The sequence below is a fragment of the Euphorbia lathyris genome, chromosome 8 (assembly GCF_963576675.1).
Source record: "Euphorbia lathyris chromosome 8, ddEupLath1.1, whole genome shotgun sequence".
Taxonomy (NCBI): domain Eukaryota; kingdom Viridiplantae; phylum Streptophyta; class Magnoliopsida; order Malpighiales; family Euphorbiaceae; genus Euphorbia; species Euphorbia lathyris.
In genome coordinates, this window is record NC_088917.1 from 79,630,591 (window position 1) to 79,642,553 (window position 11,963).

General features: G+C 35.5%; 1 protein-coding gene across 1 annotated transcript; it reads left to right on the top strand.

Annotated features, from left to right (window-relative positions):
• Positions 1 to 961: 961 nt before the first annotated feature.
• Positions 962 to 2,950, top strand: LOC136202191 (H/ACA ribonucleoprotein complex subunit 4-like). Its single transcript, XM_065992689.1, has one exon. The coding sequence runs from the start codon at positions 1,086 to 1,088 to the stop codon at positions 2,826 to 2,828; it is 1,743 nt and encodes a 580-aa protein (XP_065848761.1). The 5' UTR covers positions 962 to 1,085; the 3' UTR covers positions 2,829 to 2,950.
• Positions 2,951 to 11,963: the final 9,013 nt, after the last annotated feature.

The following is an 11,963-nucleotide window of genomic DNA, read 5'->3' on the forward strand; positions in this document are numbered from 1 at the left end:
AACTGTCGTGAACTGGGCAACCCACATTCAGTTCGGGTTCTCTTGGATCTTGTCTGGATCAACAAACCAAGTATAATTTTTCTTTGCTTTAGAGATTGGTTGGAATTCATTCTTGCGAATTTTAGTACTGAGAGTTGCTGCTTGTGGGTTATGATTGTGTGGAATATGTGGCTGAACAAAAACAATTCTATTTGGAATAATTCAAGGAATTCTGCAGATGTTTGTTTTCGTCTAGCGTGCATTGAGTTGAATGAGTGACAGGATGCTCAATCGAAGGGGATGAATGTTTGTGCCCAAGTTGTTACAGGTTATGACCTTGTTCTTGATTATTGTAATGTTGATTTTTTCGTTTAATGATGGTAGTATCGTTTTTGCTGGTCGTTCTACGAATAGTGTTGTCCATGAACTTGTAAAGGCATCCTATTCTATGTCATGTCTGATAGATTGACACATTAGTTATCCAGTTTTCATTGTTTTGAGAACAAAGTGGATATTTATTCAATATCAGTAACCAAAGAATTACACGCAAAGTGGGGGGGGGGGGGGGGGGGGGAATAGAGGTCCAAAACCCACGGTCTGACTCTAAAATCACAACTCGTGCAAATAAGTGAGCAAGATGATTCGCAAATCGACGAACAAAATTGACAGAACAATTACCAATATCCTTAATTAAGGATTTACAATCATCAACAATAGCGTCTATGAATGAATTGCCGTCAGTATCTCGCTTTAGAGCATATACTAACGTTTGAGAATCCAATTCGACGAGGGCGTTCTGCGACTCCTTCAGCCAGCTGAGAGCCTCTCGACATGAGAGCGTTTCGACCAGAAAGGGATCGAGTTTTTATTGTTCAACTCTTGTATTCTGATTTTATTTAGTGCATATTTTTTCTTTCAAAAAAAAAAAAAAAACCATAGGAGAAAATTTACACCTTATTTAGAAAAAGGAAATTTTATTGGGCCTATAAGGGTCAATTCTATTTTCCTTCTCTGTTTCTCTCTTCTCCATAGACCCCCAAAACCTCAAAAACCCTTCTTCTCCGATTGCCTCCTCCAGTTTCGCCCTAAACCCTAACTGAGAAGCCATGTCAGATGTTGAGCTTTCTCGTTCGGAGAAGAAAAAGCACAAGAAGAAGAACACAACTGCTTCAGCCATGGACGACCTCAAAACCAACCCCAAGGACGCCGACGCTGCCGCCGGAGACTTCATGATCAAACCTCAGAGCTTCACTCCGTCACTCGACACTTCCAATTGGCCTATTCTCTTGAAAAACTACGACCGCCTCAATGTCCGTACCGGTCACTACACTCCTCTCCCTTCTGGTTTCTCCCCTCTCAAGCGTCCTCTGGCAGAATACATCCGCTACGGAGTTATCAATCTCGATAAGCCGGCGAATCCGTCTTCTCATGAAGTTGTTGCTTGGATCAAACGGATTCTTAGGGTTGAGAAAACAGGACACAGCGGCACATTGGATCCTAAAGTTACAGGTAATTTGATTGTTTGTATTGATAGAGCTACTCGTCTTGTTAAATCACAACAAGGTGCTGGTAAAGAATATGTTTGTATTGCTAGATTACATGATAAAGTTTCTGATGTTGCTAAAGTAGCTAGAGCTCTTGAAACTCTTACTGGTGCTGTTTTTCAAAGGCCGCCATTGATTTCTGCTGTTAAAAGGCAGCTTAGAGTTAGAACTGTTTATGAGAGTAAATTGTTAGAGTTCGATTCAGATCGGCATTTAGTTGTATTTTGGATTTCTTGTGAGGCTGGGACTTATGTTAGAACTATGTGTGTTCATTTGGGTTTGATGCTTGGTGTTGGTGGGCATATGCAGGAATTGAGAAGAGTTAGGTCTGGGATTTTGGGGGAAAAGGATAATATGGTAACTATGCATGATGTTATGGATGCTCAATGGATTTATGATAAACATGGAGATGAGAGCTATTTGAGGAGAGTGATCATGCCTCTTGAAGTGATTTTAACTAGTTATAAGAGATTAGTTGTGAAGGATTCGGCTGTGAATGCGATTTGTTATGGTGCTAAGTTCATGATTCCCGGTCTTTTGAGGTTCGAAAACGATGTAGAGGTAGGGGAGGAAGTTGTTCTGATGACTACCAAGGGTGAGGCAATTGCTTTGGGTATTGCGGAGATGACGACTGCTGTTATGGCGACGTGTGATCATGGCGTAGTGGCGAAGATTAAGAGAGTTGTTATGGATAGAGATACTTACCCTAGGAAATGGGGGTTGGGGCCGCGAGCTTCGATGAAGAAGAAAATGATTGCAGAGGGGAAATTAGATAAACATGGTAAGCCAACGGATAAGACTCCGGTAGAATGGACGAGGAATTTGGTAGCATTGCCTACTGGGGGAGATTCTATGGTTGCTAGCCTTGCTGCTGCTGTTGTAGAGAAGGAGATTGCTGTAGTGAGAGAGGGTGATGAGGAGAAGGAGAAGAAGAAGAAGAAGAAAAAGAAGAGCAAGGACGAGGAGGATGGCGAGGGGCGTGAGGGGCGTAAACGCAAGTTGGATGAAAACTCTAATAGCCCGGATGTTCAACTTCCTGCTAAGAAAGCTAAAGTTGAGGAAAAGGAGACGGTTGTCGAAAGTGAAGATGAGAAAAAGGAGAAGAAGAAGAAGAAGAAGGAACGGAATGGTAAAGGCGATGCGGGTTCGCCTGACACGGAGAAGTCCGAGAAGAAAAAGAAGAAGAAGAAAGATAAAGAGGGTGAAGAGGTGGAAGTTATTGAAGATGATAGAAGTAATGGTAAGGATGATAAAAGTGAGAAGAAGAAGAAGAAGAAGAAAAAGAAAGATGCAGAAGAAGTATAAACAAGTATGTTTGATCCTTCTTTAGCTTTTGTGTTCTTTAGATTATACAGTAGTTTTTAATTAGCAAAATCTGTTTCCAAAAACTTAATTTTTTGCTGAATAGATAGTTTATTTGGTTGCAATTGTTTTGTATTAATGCTCTATTAATACAAGACGTCTAATGAATTTTCAAATTTTCTAAAGAACATTATTGTCGCTTCAACTTGCTTAAAAGTATTTTAATGCCTTTCAAAAGTTTCAAATTAACTTAAATTCTTGTCGAGTTGCATTTAATAACCCCAATTTTTATCGAATTGTATTCAATAACCTCCCTGTTTTTGTTGAATTGTATTCAATAACCCTAAACTTCAACTTCCTCTGCCTTCAACGACTTCTATTGAGAAATAGAGAGTTTGTTGACTGCAATGGGATAAAAATAAGGGTAAATAATTTATTAATCCCCTAGTCTTTACCTAACACACTGTTTAGTCCTCTATTTTGAAAAACACATTTTAAGGTCCATATCTTTTCCAAATATTAACCTTGTGGTCCTTTTATCTATTTTTTTAAATTTTTAACGAACATATCTTAGCTTTTAGGACAACCACAGTACAATACAAGTTGATCATATTACTCTGTTATCTGTTTATGCTAAAATATAACGATTACAAGTCTAAAAAAACTAGAAAAAATGACTAAAGGGTTAATATTGGCAAAAGCTAGGGATCTTATAATGTGTTTTTGAAAATAAGGGGACTAAACAGTGTGTTAGGTAAAAAGTAAGGGGCTAATAAATATTTACCCTAAAAATAAAGAGCATTTGAAATTTTTGAAAGTTCTGTTTAAAATATATTTTTTGCCACTCCTTTAAAATATGGTTAATTTCACATAAAATCTGGTGATTTCATATTTTTTTTGCACATCAGTATGTGGTTTGTAAAATTTTTATTTTTTCAAATTTGACCGATAACGATCTCAAAATGATTTTTTTTAAAGAATTAAATGATATTTTAAGCAATTTTAATTCTTCAATTTTTTAGGTTCGAGATCATTTAAGTGATGTTTTTTTATGAGGGAGAAAGTTAATGTTTGGAGGGAGAAAATTTTAAACAACTTTAATTCTTAAAAAATATGATACTAAACAACTTTAATCTTTGAAATTTTTTATTTTAAGATCGTTATCGGTCAAAGTTGGAAAAATAATTTTTTTTTTTGACAATCACATGTAGAGATTTGTCATCCCATTAATTTTAGTCTAAATCTGTATGATTTTGTTTCCTTTAATAAAATAATAGTATTATATATAAAATTCAATAGATGAGAAATCTGATCACTCCGTCCAATTCTCCACCTTACTCCATCTGTAATGACCTGCAAGGAACACCAAATATTTCTCCAAATTAAACTTGGGTTATTACCCAACTGAGAAGATAAAAAAGATATGTAAGGATAATATTTAGTTTTGAATAAACGGCTCACAAGCGACATAGGGTTTTCAAGTAGCTTCCATCCCTGTTTTCCTAAAAGAGCAAGATTAAAATCATGGAGATTTTTGTTTCCCTTGGAGTCATTATTTTCATATATTTTTACTTTTTTAATTAAAATTAATACTTTTTTAGAAAATCGCCAATCCTATTGAGATAATTCCGTATAGTTGAAGTTATTGTCGCAAAACGAATGTGCCTATGATGATTGAGCATTGTTGAAATTCTTTATATGAAATTGCTACATTGAGTAGGATCGATAATGATATTACACAAAATTAATGATTTCTCATCATCCATTTCTTATTTTTATGTTGGTTTCTATTTTTATTTCAGTTAATATATCAGGCTTTTTATGTTTATTTTTTATTTATTAACTTGTAAGTGTTTTTTAATATTATAAAATTAATAAAATTAATAATTATTATATTCTCATTATAGTTTACTGTTGAGCGATTTCCGCAAGTGCACGGTTTCGCTTGTAGTAATAAAAAGATATCGATCCCACAGGGAACGCTTTTTAACGAAAACTTATTTTAATTCAGTTTAATTCACGTTTTAGGTTTATAATATTGAAAATCGTTATTTGGAATTGGATTTGGTTTTGAGATTGAATTAATAAGAATTAGATTAGAATATGTAGAATGTTTAGAAATCAATTCTGTTTGAATATGAATTACAAAACAGAAACGTTTAGTGTTTAGAAAAAGAGAATAAATGTATTCGTTTGCATTAAGCAAAGAAAGCAACTTTAAACTTTGTATAAATTATAAAAATGTAATATCGTAAACTCCTTCAATTAAAATGCTTTGAACCGCAGACAATCCTCCTACGGTCGGGTTAGATTGCTACCTTAACCAAATTCATTCTTACTTCTGATAAGCCGACTTAACGATACGATCATATCGATTGTAAGAATGAATTTGCCCAAGTGTTTGTTTCCTTATAAAGATATTGAATTCAACTACGTTTTAATGAAAACACCAGAACTCACTTCGGATCAATTACAGAAGTGTTACATAAAAATCTATTGAATTGCATAAACTTTATTAGATGAAGTATGAATTTAATACAAGTTTACAAAGAACAAAAAGCATGGAAGCTTTCGACGACTTTCAAGTGAACGGGTCGTCAATCCTTTCCTTGAACCTCGTTTAGAGTTTGTCAGGCTCCTGGGACGAATCCTCTACTTAATCTTCTCGTTGAATCTTCGGAATAGAGACTGGTCTATCTACTACCAAAATGTAAACTAATATGAACAAATCTAAATGCTACTGTGTTTGTAATTATTTGATAAACATAAGATTTATTGTATCATGAATTGCATGATATAAAATAGAGATTGAAATAAAGAATTTATTTAATTAAATACATTCACTCGAGACAATTTTACTTAAAATCGTATCGAAGATTTGTGAAAATTTTGAAAAATATTGCCCGTATAAAAATATTATTTTCTATTGATAAAAATGACCTAAAAATAATCATAAGTTTAATGTTTACTTATACATATGAAAATTCTAAGTTATGAAAAATAATGTTAAATAAATTGTGTTGCAATATATGTTGCATTTGCATAAAACTAGTGTTGTATTTATAAATGTTGCTTAAAAATTTATTCGTTGCATTTATTCGTACGAAAAATAAAATGATATATGCAATATCTCCTCCCACACTTAATTTGGACCATGTCCTCATTGGTGCAAAAATCGATAAAACACGAAAAATTTGTACGAAATAAATCATACGAATGAAGATAGATAAATATGAAATGGATGTTATCCAACATAATAGAAATTGAAATTGTACCAAATTTTAAGAAAAATAAAATTATGGGACCAAACTTTAATGAAAAACAACAAGTCAAGATAAACGAGTTGAGAAAAGATAAGATAAAACCTATTCTTGTGAAGGTGAACCCGGTGGAGACGGTGTAGGCACGAATCCTTGATGGCGGAAAAATGATAATAACCGACATCAGGTTGACGTGTGCTCTCTCCTCAAAGTATGGATATAAGCATCCACCTTGTTGAATCGAGAACTCATCTCTTGATTGTTCTCCACAATATCATCTAACCGCAAATCCGTTGACGGTTGTGTGCATTCATATGGTTCCAAATTTGTTGCAAATGAACGTGATCAACATTGTGCTCGTCACCAACATGCCCTTGTGCTTGTGTTTAGACATCAACATGCGCCTCCTCCGCACCTTTATCATCCTCTGCATCTTCATGCATATCGTCATCTCCACCAAAATGTGTCTGCTCATTACCATCCTCTTTAATACCATAACCATGTGAACTGGAAGTATCAACATCGAACTTGCTAAATCAACTAACATTAGCTAACCACTAAATGAATGTGTAAAAATTGTGGCATAATCCAACATCGGAAAATTATTAGGAGTAAGTGATTGAAAACTGCTCCATAATACTCGTAGCATCCAAAACAAGACTCGTAATCAAAGTACGCATAGCAACGTGCTTATTGGTTAAAAATGGAAACATGGACGTAATTGTCAAAAGGTAATCCCATGCTATCTACCACGAAAACCAAAGATCTTTAATGAGCTTGCTAGTAGCATTCTTGGGATTAAATCCATCCAAACTAGGCAAATTATGTCCAAACCGGATTGGTTGGAAAATTGATGGCTCAACAATAAATTATTTTGTATGATATCCAAACCAAATACTCATCTCGTCATCCCCATCTTCATAAAATTAACCGAAATCCCTAAATGTAATCCTCTCATTCTTTTTAGCATAGGAAAGAGTAACCTTCCTATGGTTAGGCATGGTGTATGAACAAAATAGAAAATTGATGGAAAAAATAGAGAAAATAAAGGGTTAGGTTATAGAATTTGTGTTTGGGAAACAAATATGTTGGAAAGGTAAAAATTTGGTAAAAAGTAAAGGTGATATGGTGTGGAATTGATTTTGGAAGAAGAAAAATGTATTTGAAATAGAGTTTGTGGAATGTTTGTATAAGTGATAGGATTATATAGGGTTAAATATGTGTTAAGAAGTAGTGTAGGAATAGGAAAAGCGTAATGTTTGTCAAAAATCGCACTCAAACCCCCCTACAGGTCGCGACACTTCATTTTCAGAGAGAAAATCTCACTGAAAATTACATGTTTTCACTGAAGTTACCGAGAATTATTAATTCTCGGCCGAGAATCTGCACCTGACAGCGACAAAATGTGCGTGAAAACTCCGTTTGTGCAATTTTTGGGTAAATATGTCTTATAAATGAAAACATGTATACCTGAAACTTAAAAACACAAAATAAGACATTAAATGCAAGGAAAACCAAAGGTTTATCCTTATTAAATTCGGAGTAATGAAACAATCAAAGCCGTAAATAGAGTTAATGTATAATCAATGTTCATTAATTCATATAAGTTAAATGAATCTTCGAAAAGATAATAAATGTAAGTTCATGTAGGTATTTATTCATGCTTAAAACGTAAACATGAACCTTATTCAAATTAAATCAGCATTCAAATTAAACAAGCGAAACCGTGCACTTGCGGATATCGATCCCACAGGGAACGCTTTTTAACGAAAACTTATTTTAATTCAGTTTAATTCACGTTTTAGGTTTATAATATGGAAAATCGTTATTTTGAATTGGATTCGGTTTTGAGATTGAATTAATAAGAATTAGATTAGAATATGTAGAATGTTTAGAAATCAATTTTGTTTGAATATGAATTACAAAACAGAAACGTTTAGTGTTTAGAAAAAGAGAATAAATGTATTCGTTTGCATTAAGCAAAGAAAACAACTTTAAACTTTGTATAAATTATAAAAATGTAATATCGTAAACTCCTTCAATTAAAATGCTTTGAACCGCAGACAATCCTCCTACGGTCGGGTTAGATTGCTACCTTAACCAAATTCATTCTTACTTCCAATAAGTCGACTTAACGATACAATCATATCGATTGTAAGAATGAATTTGCCCAAGTGTTCAACAAAGTTTCCTTCTAAAGATATTGAATTCAACTACGTTTTAATGAAAACACCAGAACTCACTTCAGATCAATTACAGAAGTGCTACATAAAAATCTATTGAATTGCATAAACTTTATTAGATGAAGTATGAATTTGATACAAGTTTACAGAGAACAAAAAGCATGGAAGCTTTCGACGACTTTCAAGTGAACGAGTCGTCAATCCTTTCCTTGAACCTCGTTTAGAGTTTGTCAGGCTCCTGGGGTGAATCCTCTACTTAATCTTCACGCTGAATCTTCGGAATAGAGACTGGTCTATCTACTACTAAAATGAAAACTAATATGAGCAAATCTAAATGCTACTGTGTTTGTAATTATTTGATAAACAATGTGTGTACATCATATTGCTTTACAGAAATCGAACTCTAATCTCTGACTAATTTTTGAGTCAGAGTTTCTGCATAAACTATGCACTAATCTTCTCTTCAATCTTATTTTCAACTCTGAATCAACTCTTTATTTATAGATGTTGAAGAGTCGTGATTGAAGTGTCGTGTCCATTGTGAAGGGTCATATCCTCTGTGAAGAGACGTTTCTATCCACCCGAACGAACACGTTTCTTGGAATTTAAACATGTGAATGTGGTGCTGCAAGGATTTCTTATCTTACCGAGAATGGAAATTCTCGGCCGAGAATGAGGGAGCAGGTTTTGGTCTTCGAAACGAAGGAGAGAGGCGCTGGACTTTAGCGTGTCGCGACCGAGAATTTAGGATTCTCGGTCGTGACTCATAATTCTCTACTGAGAATAGGAATTTTTCTCCCGTTTCTGACTTCGTTCTCGTCTTCCTCGTATCGGTGTGCTGATTTCTTCGTCTTTTGGCTCCTAACTTAGGGTTTTTCCTTCGTTTTTGACCTGTTTTCGTTCCTATTTGGATTTTACCAAATATTTAGGTACCTTGCATGAAAGAAACATATTCGGACGTAAAAGTATTCTAAATAGATATAAACAGCACGATTTCATAGCAAAACTGATGTAAATATTAATAATATTTTAGGTATATTTTGGGCTTAACACTTACACTTTAATGTGTAAGCTTTTTCGTATATAATATTTTTTGAATTATTTTTAGTTTAAATTGATAAAGTTAATAATAATAAAGATATATGTAAAGGTACAGTAAAACCTCTACATAAGAATACACTTGGGACCGGACTATTTGTATAACAATCAGGAGGTTATTACTAAATAGAGTTTGGTCATAGATGTTATTACTAAGTTAGGACCGAATTTTTTTATAATAAAATAGAGGTTATTTCTATATAGAGTATTACTATATAGAAGTTTTACTGTATTAGTATATTATTTAATAAAGAAAGAGAAGAGGCCGGCAGTCCAAGAGCGCGAGCCGGCAGTCTAGGGGGTTGCGGTTCACGCCGTTTCCGCGTCCATTTTAAATTCGGCTCCTAGGACATTTTTGGATGTTTTAAATAAAAAATCTAATGAGCAAGGAGTGGGGAAAAACTCCTGGAAAGATACAGTAATGGAGGTGGTAGAGGAAGAACCGGTGTTAGATGAAGAAATTGTTGAGAATGATTCTGAGGAGGTCTATTCTGACTCTGATGTTGAGGATGGAGATCAGGATGACCCGTTATGTCCTGTGATTCGGCTATCCTCGGCGGATAAAGGCGCCCTCAGGTCTAGATGGAAGTTAGCTTTAATAGTTACTGTGCTTGGTAAAAGGATTAGTTTTAATTATTTCGCCCAAAGAATCCAGGCACAGTGGGCTAAAAAAGGGAAAGTCACCATTACTGACTTAGAAAATGACTATTATGTCATCAAATTTACCAGGGCGGAGGACTTTAATGCTGTTATCAATGGTGTCCCTTATATTATCTCTAATCACGTTCTGGCATTAAGGCCATGGGTACCTAATTTTAATCCTCATGACTGCTTAGTTAATAGGATTCTAACATGGATAAGATTCTCGGGCTTACCTATTGAATACTATAATGAAAGCTTTCTTAATAAAGTTGGTGGTCTTGTTGGGAAAGTTCACCATGTGGATAAAACCACCATTGGGGCAGTGAGAGGCATGTTTTCCAGAGTCTGTATTGATATCGATCTAGCTAAGCTTCTTTTGTCTAAATTCTGTGTTCAGAATACGGTCTACTATATTGAATATGAAGACATTCATAATATTTGCTATGAGTGTGGTATGTTTGGCCATACTTATGAAGGGTGTCCAAAGAAAGAGAAGCTGGTCGAAGAGGTTATGGTGGCTGATAAAGAAAGAGAAGAGGGAATTCAAGGTGAAGGGAGGAACTTTGGCCCCTGGATGTTAGCTAAGAGGTCAATTAGACGTAGGACTCGGGCAATTGTTGTTCAGAATCGTCCTCCTGACATTAGCAAGGAGATGAATTCTCTCCAGATTGCCCCTGAGATCAAGGAAAAGCCCCCCAATAAGAAAGTTGGTTCTGGTGATGAAGCGGTCCTCGGTTCTGGATCTAGATTTGGGGTCTTGTCTATTGAGGATGCTCATGAATCTATTCACTCAAATGAGCATATGGAGCTAAGCATGCCAGAGTTAGAATCTGCTGAGCCGGAGGCCAACAAAGTAGAGACTGTTAACCCTCTGTTTGAGTCCAAAGTTGTTGCTTTGGGGAGCTCCCAGAACCATGCCACATTTGGGAAAAAGAAGCACAATGAGGTTAGTATCTCGAAAACCTATGTTGATAATTCAAATGGAAAGGCTATGGGGGTCAATAAAATGAATATGAAAAAACCTAAGGGTAATCAGAAAAATAACCATAGCTCTTTGGATATTTGGGACAAAAGGGGGCCTGCTGGTACCTCTTCAAGGCTCTCAGGAGCCCCGAATAAATACCTAGTTTAGGGTGTTGGGCCTGTGGTCAGTAGTCTGCCTTTTTGATGGATTTTTTTGTATGGAATGTTAGAGGTGCGGCTAGCAAGGCTACCCGTATCCATGTTAAAGATTTAATTAAACAATTTAACCCTTCTTGTTTTGCTTTGCTGGAAACCAAGATCAGTGGTAGTAAAGCAGATGAGATGGTTAGAAAGTTTAGTAATTGGAACTGTGTCAGATCGGAGGCTACTGACCGGGCTGGGGGAATTTGGCTCTTTTGGAAGCCAGATCGTGTTCAGATTGACATTGTCAGTATGGATAAACAATTTATTCATAGTAAGGTTTGTTTTCCTGGTAATAAACCCTTCTTTATCACCTTTGTTTATGCTGATCCTATCATGGCCAACGTAAAAGGTTGTGGGAGGTTCTGTATACTACGAGTATAAGTATTTTGGATGCTTAGTTTGTTGCTGGGGATTTTAACGATATTGCACTGATGAGCGATCAAAGAGGGGGTGGGAACCACTATGTTAACAGGTGCCTTAACCATAAACAGAATATGGATTTATGCGGGCTTTCGGATCTAGGAGCTGCTGGTCATAAATTTACTTGGAAGCGCAATAATGTGTTTGTTCGTTTGGACAAAGTTTATGCGAATGTTGCAGCTATCCGTAGATTTCCCGAAGTGAAAGTGTTAAACCTTCCTTTCTGTCACTCTGATCACTGTCCTATTTTAGTTAAGTTGGTTAAAAGCCATCGGTCTAAAGGGGATAGACCTTTTAGGTACCAGGTGGCCTGGGAATCTCACCCTGAGTTTAAAAACTTTGTTCAGGATAATTGGAAGCCCCACTCC